The sequence below is a fragment of the Ischnura elegans genome, chromosome 12 (assembly GCF_921293095.1).
Source record: "Ischnura elegans chromosome 12, ioIscEleg1.1, whole genome shotgun sequence".
NCBI lineage: Eukaryota > Metazoa > Arthropoda > Insecta > Odonata > Coenagrionidae > Ischnura > Ischnura elegans.
In genome coordinates, this window is record NC_060257.1 from 34,515,023 (window position 1) to 34,535,862 (window position 20,840).

General features: G+C 39.8%; 1 protein-coding gene across 2 annotated transcripts in view; it reads left to right on the top strand.

The window, feature by feature from the left end:
• Positions 1 to 279: 279 nt before the first annotated feature.
• LOC124169455 (ras GTPase-activating protein raskol) overlaps positions 280 to 20,840 on the top strand; it is a 548,145-nt gene continuing 527,584 nt past the window's right edge. For both annotated transcript variants that reach the window (XM_046548067.1, XM_046548068.1), the window contains exon 1: positions 280 to 2,935. In XM_046548067.1, the coding sequence (XP_046404023.1) occupies positions 2,023 to 2,935 (913 nt within the window). In that variant the 5' untranslated portion in view covers positions 280 to 2,022. The remainder of the gene's footprint in view (positions 2,936 to 20,840) is intronic.

A 20,840-nucleotide genomic window follows, 5' to 3' on the forward strand; every position in this document is an offset into this window, starting at 1 on the left:
TCCTCGAATGAAATTGAGAAGCAAACTGGGAAAAGTATGATAAATAGTACTGGCTTGCTTGGGTAATAGAGCTTGGTTAGAAATGCAAAATCACAAAATACTGCGTGAACGGAAACTCAAAACAAAACAGCCTGGGATTAATCCGTGGAAATAATTTTTCACACAGCTTATTAATATTCTTTGAAAATCCGATTAGCATACAAAATATTATTTAGTTTCCACAGTAATTTCGGTGTTTGCTTTGGGATACAACTTGCAAAACTATTCCATTGATTGTTGAAAAGTTTCTGTATTGTTAATACTCGTGTTTTCATTGTTTAAGTTACTAACCTGTGGAGAGGAATAAACATCAACAATAGACTTGAATTTGGCTATAGAATTCTTTGGCATTATTGCGGAATTGTTTAGCATTTTGAGGTATTGTTACGGATGTTTTTAGGAAAGTTTTACATTGCTGTGAAAATATTTGGCTTCGTTTTGTAACCCTTGGGATTTGTGCTGCATTTGCGGAGGTACTAAAGAATTAATTTCAGGAAAAAGGTTTTATTTCGTGTACACATTCTCATCCCCCCACGGTGTTCCCTATATATCGTCATCTTATGACTTGTGTCATCTCCAGTGAGGAGCGTCGAGTGCATGGCACTTGTTGCATCGAGGCTAACCCGCGCTGGAAAAGATTTTTACGTCTCGCTTCGTCCGGCTTAGCCTTCGAATGGTGCGTGGTCCCTCGAGCGATGGTTCAAATGGAAGAGGTCAAACCTCCGGTGCTTTGTCCCGGTTGTGTCGCCGGACCTCGATCGCGTATGTAGGTTCTGCGAAAGGGACTGCGAAGCAGCAGGACGTGATCGGAAGGCTCGCCCGTGCGCGTGTTTTCTAGTGCATCCGTTTTGCGTGCGGAGCGCGCGTGCCTTTTCTAATTATCCTCCATAGTGTTCATCGCCGTAAGGTCGGTAACCTTACGCTGAATCTAGGAAGTCAATGGAACATTTCGCGATCAATCGAAGATATCCTTCAACATCGTTCGTTGTTATTTGGCATCATAAAGGGGATCTCAAACTGAAGGAACTCACATTCTCCTGAATATGGTATTGCGAAAGATAACCTAAGATAAACTCTTGCATATTAAAAATCTAGTTTGTAAAATTTTCAAGTGCAAAGGAATATCAGTTGGTAGCACAATGAGGTGGACTAAAGTTGATAAAAACCTAATATCTAAGTATATAATAGCTATCTCAGCTGATGATCCAAGGCTATAGACTTCAACTAACGAACGATAACCAAAGGCTGTCTCTTGCACATTTAGAAATCTAATTAGGACATTTTTCAGGTGCAAAGGAAGATCAATTGATACCACATTAAGGTGGACTGAAGTTGACAAAAATCTAATTCCTTATAATATCATAGATATATCAACTGATGCTCAAAGGCTGTAGTCTTCCACTTAAAATTCAAAATTTGACTTTTTGTCATAGGAATTGTCGTCCAACCACGAGATCAGGGAGATTGTGGTGTTGAAATTTATTTGGTGCCCTTTGACAAGGTGATTCACCGCTATCGCACAAGTAGGGTTACAGTGTTAACGGTTGTGGAAAGCTTGATCGATTTTCCTTTTGGTGACATTTTCTTCCCTTCGGAAAATGGAAAGTGATCTAAGGAAACCGGCACCGTCACCTAACGACGGCGGTTGAAAACATCACACCTGTGGGAAAGGACATTATAAAGTTTGGGAGTGTCGCTTAGGAAGACTTGTCCTCCGAAAGCCCCAGCTGTTACGCAACGTGTTCTGTTTTTTTTATCTATTCCTTGTCCTATCCAGCACCTTGCGGTGGGAGTCCATCGGCTTTTCCCGGAGAAATGTGAACAAAATTGAAGAAGGTCGTTGAGCTTTCGGGCGAGGTAGGATTACCGGTTGTTCCAATCTTATATATGGACTCCATGTGCTTTTCAGCTGAGATAAGCGCGTTGGATTGTTCTTTACGTGTAGGGGAACTTGGACTCTGGTAGAATAATTACGGAATCGCGATGGACTCCTCACAGGGGGAAGAGCCCTCTTACGAGGAAAGGGTGGTCAAAGTTGAACCCAGAGGTGGCGGACCTGGAGGGGATGATGCTGAAGAAGTCTCCAAAGGCTCCAGCTGGAGGCAGAGGGGAAGGAAAGTGTACAGGGCCGACTCTGGAGTTCGATTCCAGACGGTGGTACCGGAACCGCCGCCTAAGTCGGAAGAGATGGACGACCAGCGAAATGAAGAGAATGGTTGTACCGCAAGGCTCCCCAAGGGAACCGCTGGGAGTGATTCGACCTCCAGCAGGAAAACCTCCCGCAGCGAGGGGAGCTATCGGAATCAACAACCTAAAGTTCCTGAGAGGAGGACCATTAGGGACTGCAGTGCCGTCGTAGATGGTACATCCATACTGGAAGGTAGGCGTGGTGCCGATACGGATTATGTAGGACTTTGGTTGCCTTCTGGGACGGATCGAGTCGTCAACGGCGAAGACTATGATCCTTCCGGGTCAGGAAGGGCCTCAACTTCGGCATCATCCTGGTCCCCTGGGGAGGGTTCTCTAGAAGGTTGTTCTTCTGCGCAAAACGATGTAGTGACACCAGCGGAAGACTATGAAGACGAAGAGGACGCGGTGGTCGAGGGCGTGGAGTTCGAACCTTTCTCGGATACGTGTGAATCTGATCTCGAAGGCCTGGATTTGGCCCTCTTCGAGCCCAAGGAAGGTGTGACGGTAGTTGAAGCCGATTCGCGTGGTTCGATTACCGTTCGGTGCAATGGTGTGGCGAGTGAGCCCAAGTCGGATGATGTGTCTGTGGAAGAAGGGGATGGCGTGAAGAAAGGACCACCTCAGAAGCCCGCGAGACGGAGCAAGAGTCTAACGGCGCCTCCTCAGCCGATGACCGCGGTGCCGCTGTTGCTTCGAATATTCCCTGGTACGTGAGTGACCATTGTTAGTTATGCTAACTTTTACTCATAACTTAACCGATGAGTCACTACAATATTAGGTTGGTCCGTCTCAGGAAGCGTATGCCATGTCATGAAAATCTGGAAACATACTTTTCTAATTGCTCCCATCGACCAATTGTCACAAAAAGAAGTCCTCCCTTATTCTCCCATTCTTTACGCTTACTTTTCATCGTTACTCAAAGTAAAAGTCAACATAATATTAAGGTTGGTCCTACTCACGAACGGTATATTATTTTCATGAAAATCTGAAAACTTGCGTTTTTATTTGTTTCTCTTTGATTGATGGTCAAAAAAGTAAGGCTTCCCCTACTGTATTCTCTGCAAATTGTATTTAAACTTCCAAATTTGTTTGGCGATTCTAGTCTAAACTAATGAAAAATGTTGATATATATATATTTTAGAATACATTTGTTGCTTTTTTAAATTTTATTCCCAAACCACCGCATACAGCTCTCATAGGCCATTTTATATCGGGGTATTCAACAAATTCGACAACTGCACATACCAATCAACCATGGGGAAACTTACCCTGGCGGGACTCGAACCCGCGACTTCTTGTTTGGTAGGTGAGGACTTAACCCGCCGCCACCGTTCACAAAAAACAAGAATAATGTCCTTAGTACCTCAGAATAATGGTAAAAATAAAACTTCAAATGGTAACTGTGGTTTTTTTAGTATTATTATATTTATATATTGAGTTATTTAGAATGAATGTTTTAATTGAAGTCAAAGCTGCTATTGAGTCCTGGTGATGTTTGGCACCAGGTAAATAATGTTTTTCCTGTCTGAATTCCCAAATTGGAGACGGCCCAAGAGAATTGCTTAGAATGAAAAATGCTGCTAAATAATTGTGATAAATATTTATTTATAACCAATATAGTATTTAACCGTCGTTCTAAGTATTTATGTTGTTCATTTGAACGGAAATCTTTGATGAGGTATTCCGTGCTCGAATTTCTTAAATGTAAAAAAAAATACCACGGTTTTCTATTTTTGCTGGTAATAGGGGAAATAGTCATCATTGTGTGAATACCGAAAAGCCTCCGTCTTATGCACATGTTTAGTATTTAGAAAAAACTTCATCCCATATTCACCGATGCTGAGACATGCTTCCTTCCGCTTTCCATTGAGCAGCATTAATTTCGCTTCGCCTCTTATTTAACCAGATTCCAAATAACCATTCCCTTTTAATCAAGTTCGTCCACATTCATGTCGTGCTTACCTCTGAGATTATTCAGGAATGCAAATATATTTGAGCGAATCAGCGAGTTGGCAGTTCTCACAGTGACGTAAACCCGTGACTTGACAAGTTTTCGTCCTCAGTATTTTGACCGAGTATGTGCTACCGTTTGCTTTTCTTGATGAGATAATCTTTATGGAATTTAACGTGACGGATTTGAAATAGTCGACCATCTTTTCGTTTTCTTTGCCTACTTGTACGTTATTTTTAGTGCAGTTCCCAACTTGCTGGAAAAAGTCACAGTGATTTTTTTAAAGAATTCTTTGTAATCAAATAGAGTGATACCCTCTCAATGAAATTACTTACATATTTCTTACATAAAATATTTCTTACTTAAACATCTTACTTACATAAAATCATTCCAGAGAGCGTATGATTGCATTAAAAGCCACAAAAATATTTTCATTGATTTCCATACTGCATAGTGCCTTGCCTCGTATACCTTCTATATTTGTTTTTAGTACCATCAATTATGCGGTTGCTGTAGCCTGTGTTTTTTTTCGAAGTGTAGCAAATTGAACTTGGTTTGCCCTTTCCAATTCGAAAATCCATGTAACAACTTTGTGAAACTTATGCTTGAACTTCATCCCACACAGTTCTTTACATTGATTTCATTACTGTTAAGAATTTAATGATTGTGCCGTGCAATGAAATGTAAATAGTCTACGAATTCTCTTCAAAGTTCACTGCTTTTATACTTGTGTAATTGTTTATTGCCAATATTCCTTTAAATTATTCCTGCATTGTTTGTTTTAATTTTCTTCGGACGAAATCTATTCGAGGAGCCGTGGATTTGTTTTAAAGCCAATAAAATTGCATTAAACTATTTCAACAGTTAAATCGCATCGAATTTTCAGAAACTGAATTTTAAAATTTTCTCGTGTTTCTGTTTCTTTTTTTAAACACTTGAAATCAAGTGTTTATCTTATGATTTGGTACATTATTCTTCATTACATGCAATTTTTTAGCTAAGTAGCCAAGTTTTGTTATTGCTAGGTCACTTTATTGTCTTTATCTTTTAATATCAATGCCGTATAGTGCTCTCAAGTTAGACCACAGTTTGCGATTATTCCACTGTAGATGATTTTCCACGTATTAAGCAGATTATTAACATAATGAACTCTACGCCATGAAGGTTATAGTATTCGCATTTTTCACCCTCACAGTTTTATTACTTTTCCAGGGTATCATGAGGTTCGCAAATCACGAGCCTACAAAAGTGGTGATTTAGGAGCTTACCTCTCGGCCTTGGTTTTAATACACAGCGAGCATTTTGAAAGTAAAAATCTTTGTTTCTGCCCTTAGTGATTTATGGCTTACGAAGTTCTTAATTTCACTTTTAGCTTGCAGTTACATTAACTCATAGCTTTAGGTTTGAAAACAATGAGCATAGAGTCGCGGAATTAATGTTTTCTCGCCGGAGATTTGTAAGGCGTGGATGGAAAAATAAATTAGAAAACCGTTGGCTGTGAACGACAAAGTTGAAGTGCTTACGAAAGATTAGGTTCTCATTTGAAGTTGATGTAATAGTGCGGTGTGTTTGTTTCCGTAACTGTTTAAATTTGTATTAAAAGAAGACGGTAATTAAGTCGTCGTTAAGGTGGAATATGTTTTTATTTATGTTGGGCATGTTATAACTATCTTGTATGATGTTGGGCACGAAATGGTGGAAGTTCTTAATATTATTAAAATAAGACATTGCAATATTTCCTCTGAGTTTTGTTTTTACATAACGCGTTTCGTCGTTACAAACAACATTATCTTGATCATCAACACTTGATAATGTTGTTTGTAACGATGAAACGCGTTGTGTAATAATAAAACTCAGTGGAAATATTAAAATGTCTTATTTTAATAATAGTGTTATAACTAGTTCACTTTTCTAGCTAGGTGAATTAATGTAAAGTTGAACAAACCAAGTTTCCATTTACGAAAGTTATTGCCGACAGGCTTGTTGTGTTGATTTGTCCGTATCGTATTCACACAATCTTCACTTATGAATGTACTTGGATTCGTCATCATTCTTCAAGGAGAAACTGTAGCACTAACTTCTTTATTGTGACTTGCCTTTAGGGTCCTTGAATGTCTCCTTGTGTAGTCAAGAATGAGATTTGGAACGGCAAAGTTGTTTAATTTTTTTCCTCCAAAATTATTTACCATCACTCAAGAAAGAGGTCTGGCATTTTTTAAATCAAATGTCGAGATAAATGAAGTTTATAATTATTTCTAATAATTTTCTATTACACTTTAAATTTCTGGGAAATTTAGTAAAACTCTATTATATTTCTATTAAATCGCTTATAGCTTATTTCTTATCAATTAGAGATAATGGTGTAAATGATAATAACAATAAAAAAATAATAATTGTGGATACGATGTGTAATTGTTTGACGAGCTTGAAATGCTGTGAAATTTTCGTTGAATGCTGGGCGTTTATGAGCTATTTAAATATACACTGAGGCAAAGAAATACAGCGAAGAAGTCTATCAGGTGTCGCTAACTATGTAACATATGTCAACACCTCTTCTTTACGGTCGTCCGTGAAGAAAAGAATGAGGACTCATGTATAGCATCAAGGTACATTTATTTTATGCATCGATGAAGTGGGTTGTGAATGGGACTCTGAAAATAGCAAGACGCCTCTTCAGGATTAGCGGAATTCAGTCGGCGCACGTATCTGTTAGCCATCGAAGAGAGAGGCTTATTTTAAGTGGCGTCACCTGTTGCTGCCCTGCGGGTTTGAGGCCGCTTCGTCATTGTAAGGGGGCACTCCGCCTTCTTGCAAGGCGTAAATGCCGTTTTACTCGGGGCACGGAATTTCGTAGGTCAAAACTGTATTAATTTCACTTTATCGGGTAGAATTGATCGAATTTACGAACGAAGTTAGGACACGGGCAATTTTGTCATCTCGCATCCACGCATTCTCGCTTGTCTTCCAGCAATTCACCGCTTTACTCGACGAAATTTTGACTGCGCCTTCGTACACACGCCAGATTGCGCAAGTACTTACGTGCCCCGTATAAAACTGCCTTATGTCTCGAAAAGTGATGGAAGGGACTGGTTCTCTAAGGTTCCTTGGACAATTCTTTTTTACTTATACCGCTACTTTTTTATACAACGCGACCCGGGTTTCAATGAGCAGTCATCATCTTCAGGCGTAAATTATTATGTATTTATATTACTATTGTTACCTAGTTACCTAACGGAGGAAGGGATGAATTTTAAAACGGACGCCAAAATAGGGGAAAAGGATGGGTAAAGATCCTAAAGAGACCTACTCCCTGTCATTCTACTTAAAAATACTTTTCTTTTCCTTCCTTTCCCTCGTTTACCCAAAACTCTACCCTCGAACACTGTTTTCAGCATCCCCTTCCCGCTAAGTAATCGCTCCATCCATACCTTCTGTCTCCTTCGCATCTCATCGTAAAGCTGCCTCTCCTCACTCACCACGTCCGGCACTTCGTCGTTCCTCCTCCTCTCCATCCACTTCACCTTCTCCATTCTTCGCCACACCCACATCTCCCATGCGTCCAGTCTTCTCTCGTCCTCCTTCCTTAGAAAACAGGAACATAGCGTCCTTTAAATTGAGGTTTAACCAATTCAGGGTATGGGGCACAAACACCCATGCTTTGAATAGAGGTGGTCCAAGGTGATAATCACCTTGGAGGTGGTCCTCCCAGGCGGGACTCTAACCCCCGCCATTGGGTTGCCCGACTAGGTCTAAACCCCGCTGCCACCGAAGCAGGTCACTATATGCCACTAGATTGAATTTCTGCCACTCCTGCTTCTACATTTTCTTCTACTGCGTGCTACAATTTTTCAAATTAATTTTTTAAACGACTGCTTTGCTATTAGATAAAGTCAGGACAATTTCATGTAAATCGGACTGGATTACTAAAGTATTCTAGCGATGAAGGTGGTTTTCATGAAGTATTTAAGAATTAATCTGGCAGTTCACGTACTTTCCTCGTCAATTCATAATGAGGTCCACTCCCTTTTATTCTATCTAAAAAAATCCTATTCTCTTCCTTCCCCTCCCTCGTGAACACAACATTCTACCTCGTTACACCGTTTTCAAAATCCCCTCCCCGCTGAGTACTCTCTCCATCCATGCCTTCTATCACCTCCGTATCTCATCTAGAAACTGTCTCTCCTCACCCACCATTACGAGCACTTCGTCTTATCTCCACTCCGTCCACCTCACTTTCTCTATTCTTCTCCACACCCACATCTCGAATGCCTCCTAGGAATAAGTTAGAGTAACTGAAAATGATATGCTGCAGTATGAATCTTCATTGAGGTTTTTGGAGGAATCACATCAGATTACATCCCCATCGGTGTGAAGGAATGCTTCCAGACCAATTTGCTCACCTCACTCTAATCGCGTGATACGGTGTGCCCCATTAGCGCTACCCTTTCGATCGATCGTCCCTCTCGGGGGAGAGCACGTTTATATATATTTTAGAATCGAGGAAGGCTAAAATTTTCTCGTATCTCATCTGTATCTACATACCACTTTTAAGACCGACCGAAATGATAGTGCAGCGAGAGTAGTTAGGGTACAAGCCGTTAACTTGATAAAGAGTGTTATTGTATATTTAGGCATGCATTTTCTTCTTACAGCCTAATTTTTCTAATCATTCCTTATTGCCCGTTGGCAACAACTTTTCCTACACCTAAACATTGGGAAATTTTTGTCTTATCATTTCTATCGGATCTGAAAATACACCGTGGTTCCATAATAGTGTACCCTGTATAATAGGACTTATAGAACACTATTCTCAGATGCTCAAGGAACGTAAGCCTGGCGCGGAGCCATTGGGTTTCTGAGAGTTCCCAACCCAATCCATGAAGTATATCTTTGCAACACTCCTGCAACACATAAAAATACCTTGATGCTAAACGTGTGCCCTCATTCTTTCATTCACGAACGACCGTGAAGAAGAGGTGTTGACACATCTTATATAATTAGCAACACCTGATAGACGTGTTCGTTGTGTATATTTCATTACCTCAGTGTATATTTAAAAGCGGCTGATAGAAAGATGAGAAGTTTTGTTCATAAATGTCCATCATTCAACGCAAATTTCACAGCATTTTAAGCTCATCAACCAATTAAATATCATAGCTAAAATCATTATTTTCCATTGTTATTATCACCAACACCATTATATCTAATTGTTAAGAAGTAAGTAATAGGCGATTAAAGAGAAATGTTATAATAGAGTTGGCCTGTAGCACTTAATTTACGATCCTTTACTGATTTTAATGTATTGTATGCATTTAGTTCACCGATTAAATTTTTCTGCCCTGGATAGTAAATGACCGCCGCGTACTTGATGTGAAGTTGACCAGTGCGAAATTGCGTCTCTCTTTCATTTATTTTCTTATTGGAACCTTCCTGCCATGCCTCTCGTTCGGAGTTAGATACACATCTGATTGTAGAACCGAGGTAACCTTAAATTTTATTGAATTTATGGTCGTCAACGCACATCAGAATTCTGCGATTTATCTCACGTACCATTTTGTCCTTTTATGGGCCAGTCGTTTCAATCTTACAAGTGTATTTCTTCTTCTCCATCACATCCTTTATTAAGTAACCGTTCTTTGTATTTTATCTGAGGTTTTCTTGATCTGTTCTTGCTATCCTCTTTTCCAAAGACATTTGTCTTCATCAGATCGTCATTCCTAACTATATGGCCACTTAACATATTCTGCATTCTTCTTAGGATCTATTGAAGACCTTCTTCCACTCTTCTTAGCACTTCCTCATTATTCTATCGGTCGATCTATTTCTATTTCTTCCTTCAACTTTAGCACCACATTTCAAATGCTTCCGAACTTGATTTATTGGCTTCCGTCATCGTGCTTGCCTCTCTGTCAAAGAGAAGAGAATGTATTTACGATTCCGCCAAGTTTACTCACTGGCAATTGAATTTGGAAATGGAAATATTTAATGATGCCTAGGGAAGAACTGGGATTATTTTGCAAGCCATGTTTTAGAAAAGGTCAACTCATGGTCTGAAGAAACTGGCACAGTTTGCGACGGATAGATCGTTATATATTTAGGTATATTACCCTCTTTACTTGACGAAAAAATTGCACAGCGTATTTATTTTTAATTGCGTAGTCCAGGTAGAACCTCCTAACTGTTGTTAAAGAAGAAAAGGAATTTCTCAAATGGCCGTATAATTCTCCCTGCTCGTCCACCTTGCAAGTCGAAAAATTTTTCTGCGTTGGTGTGCGGGAAGGGGGAGAAATTCCCCGCAGGGACCAAGAGTGGAGCAAGAATCCTTAAGTGGAGGTCCCTACAGCCCCCACAAGGGATCTTGTTGTGTATGTTTGAGTGAGTGATTGTGTGAGTGTGTGTGTTGTTTTGGGCTTTCCGGTTGAGAGGCTGGTGTTTGGTCCCTGCGGGGAATTTCTCCCCCTTCCCGCACACCAACGCAGCAAAATTTTTCGACTTGCAAGGTGGACGAGCAGGGAGAATTATACGGCCATTTGAGAAATTCCTTTTCTTCTTTAACCCTTTGAGGCCGTAGAAGCTCAATCCCCATTTTTTCCATTCCTAACTGTTGGTTTACCTGGCAAATAGTTAACGTGCGTTATAATCCAATCGTTTCCAACTGATTACTTGTTTCTCCTTATGCGGATTCATTTCATGGGTCAGCAAGATTAATCCAATTATCATCCTTTCTCTTCTACGTTTAACTAAGACTCTTGCCTTAATCACTTTCTTCAACGGTTTCATTTGCCCTTACTCACCTGAAGAATAAAGTGCATATACAATATTATCTTAAAACAATGGTGCGGTTTTAGTAATTCATAGTAAGATGGTAGGGAAATTTCAAGATCTTTTATTCTCTGGGGGTTCACCAGAAGCGTTCTTTATAGACTAAACATTCACGACCTTAACCACTTCATGAACAGGATTAATGAAGCAATGACAACCATTAATGAAGAAATGTTGACTTATGTTTGGACATCAATTGATTATCATTTGGACATTTGTCGAGAAACTGAGGGCGCAGGTACTCGACCTTAAAGGTAAACTGCAATTTATTTACTGTAATTAAGTAATAACTGTTTCAGAGTAAAAATTCGATAAACACAAAAAAAATAATCTGCAAGTATACCTGTTTAAATTAAAACCATGCTCAAAACCGTACCATTCTTTCATGAAAATATATTTTTATACAAATGATATTTTTCTCTAGAATTATCAAATCTTTTTCTGGAGCTTTCTTTTTGAAGACCAGAAAATGTCCTTTACTTTACTCCCTGGTGACATACTCACGTGAGCAAGTTTCTTTCCGCGTTTCCCCATGTCCCTCCCGAAGACGTCTTATGTAAACTTGAATGAGGCGGGTAGGCTTTGTTGGAGTCCGAATTGCATAATAGCTCCCTTTTGGTCCAAACCGGAACGCAGATGTGATATTTTTTTTCCTTGTGGTCGGCGTTTCACTGGGTCATGTGTCTCCAAAGCTTTCTTTTTTCGTCGGTCAGTACTAAATGTGGGCTGTAAGGTATCCAATTTTATTAGCCGGCTTTGAAATGTGTCGTTTTATTTTTATTTTTCTCGAAAGATTCGAAATTCTGCGGGAAAAACTTTTTTTGATGTTTCTCCATTTTTGACTCTCTCCGAAATTATAGCTGTCCCAATTAAAAAAAAAACTTTGCCTTATTTGTTTCTACAAAATGGAAACTGCGGTTACAAAATTGTGATGACGAATGGAACTAAGTAGAAGTTTTTTTTTTCGAGGTAAATTTAGGTTTATGCATGTTTTAAGATTTTTGTTCGAAGGTATCACTGAATATGATATATTGAAGCGGTAAAGCTGCCTCCGATAGTTCCAGTACAACCGTTCGGTAGGGGTGATAGGAGTGAAAAGGTTAAAATTATATTAATGGTGCTCTACTCTGCTGCTCATTTTGTAGTTTTTATTGATTGCGTTGGGACAAATGACACTTCGTTCCGTGTATTCGGAAAATTCCGTCTATTCAGAGGTGATGAGTGCACGACGATATGTATATTTCCAATACTTGCAGTTAATATTATTTTATAGGCACCAAAAGGATACACACGATGTTTTACGATGCATAATTTTAATGGCGACTTGACCTATGATTTACGATTCATCTTATTCAACAAGAAGAAACAATAGCGTACTATAAATCATATAATTGTCTATGATACAGCACTTGGCGCAATGTGATCAACAAATGAATGTACTCAAACGACAATTAATCGTTTTAAATTAAGAGAAAAAACTTTGAATAATTATGAATTTGATAGATTCCGTCATCTCGAACATAAATTTCAGCTACACTAATTATCACTCTCATATAAGAGAAATTCGGATCGATGTGTTTGTAAACGACGCGTGCGGAGACTTTAGTGAACTAGTTGGACTGCACGGTGGTCGACGACACATTATATGGCCGACTGGAGGATGGATTATGGAATGGATTACAAAGTGTAACATTAACGGCAAAGAAAATGCAATGAGGAGGCCTAATTCCATCCTTTAGAAGGCTGATTTCTTTTGCAACTTCGTTAGCATTTTAATCGGTTTACAAAAACGGCCGCGATGCAGTAGTGAGTGTAATACGATCAATTTTTTTTTCCAAAAAAATTCCTGAGAATGTTTGTAATTACGGGGAATGGCATTGAAAATTTATGAAGTTGATAGATCACATCACCATGTTTATAAATTTCAGTTATTTCCCTTAATTATATCTAATTTCAAGTGCTGGTCTTGGTGGGTGAGGAGAGGCAGCTTCTTAATGAGATACGAAAGAGACAGATGGTGTGGATGAAGCGAGTGCTTAGCGGGAAGGGGATGTTGAAAACAATGTTAGAGTATAGAATGTTTGGTAAACGAGGGAGGAAGGAAGAGTATCGGATTTTTTGGTAGAATGAAAGGGTCTTATTATGAATTGAAGAGTGAAGTGCTTGATACATACGCAGGCTCCCAGAATTCGTCTTTAGTACTCCATGGAAACCTGCCTTAATCGGAAGAATTCTTTAATAAATGCCTTATTTCCCCTTGAGACTGGGATCACTTTGTCTGTCAGCGACGCGAGTGGCGACTTTTGTTAACCATTTAAATGACAACACATTCTGAGGCAGACTTGATTATCCTATTTTGTAATATTCGTGATGGAATCTATCGCGAAGTGTAATATTTGCGGGTGGATTGTCGACACCCATACGGAGATGTTGAACTGGTATGCAGTGCGCCCAAGTGTATGGGAGAGTCTCCGGAGGCCTTGACATTCGAGGAAGAGATTGTTGGAGCCATTATGCCGCCGGAAGAGTAAGCAGGAAAAAGACCTTGACCAGCGGTAAACACGGCCGAGATGGGTGCCTCCTCCTTCCACTCCTTAGATTCTCGAAAAACGAGTTCGACGGTGGAGTCCTGCGGGCGTTGGTATAACCATAGCAGAGAGATGTAAGGGGGTTCACACAAATACTACAATACAGCGCCGGATACAGAATAGGGACATGGGGGGCCTGAGTGGGGGTAATCTCCCAGCAGTAGTGGGGGCACGAAGGAAATTGCCATTCTATCTAGTGTAAATTGGATACCCAAGTGGGGGGGGGGAGGGCTATTGCCCCCTTACTACACCATAGATCCGCCACTGCTACAATAGAGGAATTTCCCAGTCTGATTGATGTATTGTCACCCACCGCCCATTTAAAAAGGTTAAGAATAGTCGTCACTCTCGTCACAACCGACAAGAGCGATCCGATTTCACGAAGAAAGAAGTTATAATTATGACTGACTATTAATCTTTAACAACATATTCGTGACAATTCGACTGTCAAAAGGAGTGCGGGTTTTCTTCAAGAGCCTTATGTACACAGAATAGTAGGATGCAGTCAAATGGCTACGGTGGGTGGAAAAGGGTATTCTATTGGTCATTGGCTTACATGAAACATTTTGTCGATCATCCCGGCCAGTCTTCCTTCCCAAATGGGGAACTTGCATGATTTTTTTTATTTCATAGGCGGACAGAAAATTACTTTCTGAATACAACAAAGAAAACCGCATGTAAATCTGAGTTTTCCTTCGCGAGATATTTAATGATAAATATAACGAATTTTAAAGCGCGGGAAAAACTCCCTCACCCCCAAAGCCACTGCCGACGAAGCCTCGATGACGTCAAAGGTGCCCAAACATCACGCGAAGCTATTGTTGTGATTGTTTGTAATAGTTGCCAGCAGTTGTGAGAGCTTCGTTTGTTAGGCGTGTTGATTATTTTATATTTAAAGATAAATATCCGACGATAGAGGCTTGGAAGCCCTCGTATTTTGCATTATTTATAATATTAATATCTGAGTAAGGGCATAAAATATAAAACTGGAGCAGTTAAACCAAAAATTTGATAATACCTAAATAACATCGTTATAGGAGTCTGAGCCACGGCCATTGGAAGGGGGATACGTTAATTGTAAGTTGATGTTATCGACGGCATATCATTCATTTAAGTATGTAATTCGAACGATTTTGATTTTTACTAATGTCCACTTAGCTTTTATATACAATAACTTCATCCGTTTATTCGTAGGTACCGGAGAATTCGTCGTTTAGGACTGTCTGTGCTTGTATTATGGGGTGAATTCCAGTCAATGCAACTTTTGCTCGCTGATTGGAGACATCTAGGAACATTTTTGTGCCTAAATTGTGTTATTTTCAACGTGACATCTCCCGTTAAGCTACTGCTAATAATCACAGTGTCAGTGGTTGTAATGCACAAAGTTTGACAAGGTTGAAAAATATCGGCCAAGAGTTATCAGTGTTCCATCGTGATTGAATTGTAAAAAGTGCTATTACGCTATCGATAAATGTCTAACAGTAGTGTAAAAATTGTCAGTGGCGTGCTAATCTCCGTTGTTCACCGTAGATATGACATTTCACGATCACGCTATTGAAATAAAAACTGTGAGTGAAGTTTGTTATTCCATTATTTCAACGAATAGAAGTGAGAAAAGTCACCTGTGTCACTTGTGTGAGCTAATTTAAGGGTTTAAATCAGTGAATAAATAGTTGTTTTCATCATAACGAGTTCTGTTATTGTAAGTTGTACGTGATGAATATAAGAATGTGACAGTGACATCCAGTTTTTGGTAAGAGTATTTGCCTATTTCCCACTATATTTTTATGGTGTATGCTAGTATATTGTTTATGGATTTACCTATATTATTGAAATAGGTTATGGCTTGTGTGTGTGTTGGCAGCGGAACCGATTCGCGATCTCACATGTGGATTGTGCGCAGACTGTTTTGCTGTGAATTCGTACCGTACGACGGATAGGACTATCTTCTCCGTTAATTCGGCGTTGCCAAATTCAACAGCACAGCTTACTCTAATGTCAACAGCACAGCTTACGATCGTTATCCTCCAGTATTACAAGTTTTTTTACAACTCGATTTGCCGCCGACGTATAGCAATAATTTGTCTTAACAAATTCCATGAGGGTCGTGGCATCAATTTTTATTGTCCTAAAAAAAGGCTAGTGTCCTAACACCCAATGCCACACGCCTTTTAGGCGGCTTGCAGGGTATTATGTAAATGTAGATGAATTTCAGGTGTACTATTCGAACGAGTGGCAACGTTATCATCCATTTTTCTGATCACTAAAACATACGAAGTGAAACGCTTGTACTTCATCATCCCGATGCCGCATTATTAATATCCCAAGTAATAATCTAGGCACAATAGCAATAGGAAAACTTGCCCAAGAATAACAGAACAAAATAAAGTGACGATGAGCGGCTAAATACTCCCTCAAAACAAATTTTACACCATGCGCTCAGCGTATTTCCCTACTCCCTACGGTTGTTTAGGCACCTATGACGTCACGCCTGGCCTCGGCAATGCTCGGGTGTCTTCGCGCAGTGGTCGGCTCAGAGAAATTTTTCTCGATTTTAAATGCAATTTTTTAAATTCTTTTGATGTTGAATGGAGAAACTGAAGGTATTTTTGCGAGCTAATGTATCCATTTGACTTAATCAAAATAGTTTTTAGAGCAATCTACGACCCATGCAAGTTCCTCATTGGAGTTTCCCCCCTCGATTCATAATAAGGGACAATTACCGTTCATTCCATCTAAAAATGCTAATCTCTTCCTTTCCCTCGCTTACCTAACATCCTTCGCTTGAAAACTGTTTTCGGCATCCCTCCCCGCTAAGTATTCCCTCCAACCTTTCCTTCTGCCTCCTCCGTAGTGGCGTTACTATGAGGGGGATAAGGGGCTAGATACCCCCTTAAAGCCTCAGGGAAATAAAAAAAAGCCAGGGAAACATCTACCTGTCGTCACAGGGACCTAGATGCTATACGAGTAGTCAGGAGTTTTACAACCTCAGAGATTACCAATGCATGCATGTGGCACAGAGCTCAGGGAAATATGTAATACTAATAACTTATTAGAACTGCCTATAGTCGGAAAGTTTCCTTCGTTTGACAGGGCATTAAGATTCCTTATTTAAGCCAAGCGCTACTCGTTAGCAGGGTACTCTGCTCCCTGCTAGCAGCATGCATCGTAGCGGCGCTCATAGCCTCGCTCCAAGGTTGCCTCATACAGCTGCTGCCGGAATCAGAATGACGTCACTCGGGCTTTTCCCAGCATTCATACTTATCCGTCGCGTTTTCGGGCGCTTGAAAATTTTCACTTTTCATTTCATCGCTAAAAATAGATATCGACATTTAAAAATCTAAAAGGGTGAAATACGTACTCCAGGAGTAATAATCTTTCGGTTTGGGGAATAAAAAAATAGGTATCCTATTGGGGTATATGTTCACTATTTTCGGCCAACTCTTTCAGCCCATTGTGCGTTTGCTGCAACCTTCTACCGTCGAAGCTAGCGCCACGGACTTCACCGCGGCGGAGAATTTCAATGACGCACCCTCCGCGTCTGAATTACCAAGATGGGGGCGGGACACGGCAACATGGGGGAGATGCATCACTCACTCGTTTTCCACATTCCGTTAATGTTTCCACTCGAGTGCAGGATAAAAAAAAGTTTCTTTTCTAATTCACCCAACCCTCCTCCTCCCTTCCCCCTCATTTGTCACCGTCCAGGGTCGTATTTCAAAGAAAGGGCTTTTTAGCTGCTGCTGCTTTTATACCCGGGGAGTGGTAAATAATCGCTCGCCCGCAGAATTAAACGCGAATCCTTTAGCTGCATTAAGGGTAATTTCAATTGAGCGGTGACGTCACGGGACCTTGATGGGACTCTTTTTACTGCCTCTAGCGACCACTACCCTCTCCAACGTTTCGTTTTAGCTGTATTTTTTATTTCCTCTCACTATCGTTGGTTTTATGTGCAACTTCTATTGGTTTTTAAGGAACGGAAATCGTTTGGTCAATGGAGCCGTAAAGGCCAAGTGTTTGCATTCACTCAAACAGGAAGAAAGGCAAAGACTGGAATGGAAATACTCGATTTTTCTCTTTTAGATAAATTTTTTTACTTCTATAGACGAAAAATGATAGAATACCCTCCTATAATGGCATGATAGATCGTATTTTTTCTAGCCAGTCGTATGAATAAAAAATTTTGTCAATTCGACACAATTTATGAAGATCAAGATACTTCCATTGAATGCTGTTGAACTTTCCAAGGCTTTGAATTGTGTGGGTACAACATATGGTTAGCTAGTATCGCAGTGATTATATTTGAGAACCATAATCCTAGCCGTCCGCCATGCCTATTTTATACTCATCTCCCTATTTGCTGGTAATCAAGTTTCCGACTTTAGAGGTATGTACGAAATCCGAAAGTATTTCGCTTGCAATGGTGAGCTTGTATTCCACTAAGTGCGAATGAAATACTTTCAAAATACTTTAGAAATTTGCAATGGAACGTGTGCGGGAGTTGATTCTTCTAAATTTGAGATAAAGTTTGAGGAGTTTTATTCAGTCTTTGCATAAAACTACCTATATATTTTCCTCCACGAAAGAAGATATGATTCGACCGTGCTACCGATTACTATCTTTACGGAAGTCTCAATATTTTTTCGAGTATTAGTTGTAAACCTCAGATGTTATTGGCATGGTTGGATTTGCGTCAGTGGGCAACTCGGTTGTGCTATTTACGCGTAAGGGAGGGATATGGCTGGTAGCACACAATATTTGCTGCTTTTTCACGTTTTCTCTAGTTCCTGTGTTTCGAGCAGATCCATCTTATCAAATGGGCAAATAAATGTGATATTTTACTCAATGAAATAATAAATAATGATCATTTATGTCTTATTGGATGAGCATTCGTGGATTGAAGAAGTAAAGTTTCTAATATAAAAACTAAACATGTGCAAAGAATTATTTTGGAAAACTAAGTTCAATGTTAATGTTCAATTTTAGATTTGAATGATTTATTTTTATTCTGGTGATATATTTTCATCAGTAAACTGTTACTACCTGGTAAATAGCCTACTTGTAACAATTTTTATAATAATAATAGTGGTAGTTATAGTATGAAGGACACGAATAACAATATATAATACTATTAATGTTCCTGGGGAGGAGACGAATATATAACGCTAGATTAAATGAAGTGAGCTGTAAAAATCTAGGATACTTTTGGAGCTTGGTCATGACATCATCAAATCTATAGCCACTGCAGCGATGCTTTCGCTTCAGGTATAATCGCTATCTGCGCTTGGGGTAAAAAATCGTCCACTTAGGTCATAAAAGCAGCGTCATCCGCTTTTGCTGGAAAGGACGTTAAAATTTCAGCGCGGATCAATGGAACGACGCGAATTTTACAAGCTTATACGTAGTTCCTTCTAAAGTGGCCATAAAAAGGAGCACATATTACGATAATTCCTCTGATGAAATATGTCAATTGGGAGCATGCATTTTTTATCCCGACTTTATTTTTATGCGAGTTGGAAAGGAAAAAAATGTATAATGTGTTTTGCCGACCCATTTCGAGAGTGATGAAAGAAGATTATCCGTATAAAGGATTTCTCGAAGTGGGTTGAGACCGTGCACTTTTTATACAGTAATCTGCTCACAGACATTGATCCCAGAATTCAAGGATAGATTTCAATGCTGGAATTCGATACATTTATGGTGATTGTGTATTTTAGTGTTCATATTCAATTTCACATTTTTATTTTCGAAACATTGTTTTTGAAGTGGCTATTCGGCATTTTTGATGGCCTCTTAAGATTCTCAAAGTTATTTCATTTCGCGGAAAATACCTTCATTTCCGAGAGATGATACTTTCTTGAGTTCCTTTCCCGAGAAAAAGAGGTCTGAATGCTGAAGAATCGCCGAAGGAAATATCTTTATTTTGTGCATGTTGATATCTCCAGTTTTTGTATTTTGGAATAATCTATGTTGTTTTGAATGATCATCCTCTACTATTTGCTAATAATTTTAAGTGTTGAAGACACCGTTTAGTTGGCCTTATTATGAACCGAAGACAGAGTTCTAATATGGGCTTGCTCGTGAAACAATACATGGTAAATTATCTTAGCTGGAAGAAAACTTTAATTATGCTCAAATGATATTAATTCTTGGGCGAGAGCAGTTTCCCTCCCATTCTCTTGAAAACGCTCCCAGTAAGAGGAGTGAAACTTCGAGTAAATAATGTTACCTACGCAGAATTTCCTGAAAGCAACCACCAACATTGATAAAAGAAGCTGTGAAAATCTTCATACAAAAAAAAAGATATTAATTCTTCGTAGGATCTGGGTATTGAGTGGTGGGGTAAATATGTAAATCATATTTATGCTCGTGAAAAAATACTTTCAATTACAACGACCGAAAGATTAAATTAGTAAAAAAATGACCACTGAAATAAAACTGGATGTCTCAGGTAATCTAAGGGGGAACCGTTTCGTAAAATGAGTTAGGGAAAGTGCGTTGCAGCATCGCTAATTTTGCCATGACAACACTGTCCGGCCCGGATAATCCGGCCCTGGCTGTGACCTTCAGAGAAATTCATCCTCATCAAGGCAGCACATTAAACAGGCTTCGCTGGGAAGGGGGAAATTCAATTTTTGAAGGTGGGACGGCCAGGATGATCCGAAAATATCCGCGTAATACTCCCTCTTCCGCGCCCCGCGTTTTATCCCCTCCACGCCACCCAGCGAACTAGCGCCTTCCTCTCCGCCTACCTGATTGGCCACTCATCCACCCACGTGCGTACGGAAATATACATTCACTCGCGTGTGTCACACTTCGACACCCAGTGTGTGCGCTTACGCATTCTCGCGCTCAAATGTCACGCCGCGTAAAGGTCAGACGCGATCCCGACAGAGGGCGACGCGACCGGTGACCTAGCCCCAGGGGGAAGATCGAAGAAGGAATTTTCAACGCCCCCACTCCCCTCAATGGGCTCGTTCACCGGTTTTGCTTATATTATTTCAAATTGTGTCTAGTGGTTGAAAAGCAGTAGCGTAACTAGGAAAATGCTTTGGGGGGTAAGATGAGAGGGGATGGGGAAGAGCGACCTCCCACCCATCACCCCCACCCCCCTTCTGTGAAAATTTTGGAAAAACGACATACCTGCAAATACATTGTACATAATTTTAGAACTTAAAATTTGGGTTTCATTAATAGGTTAAGTTAAAATTTACTGTAATTCAAAACTAGACAATAGTTTTGAATATTAT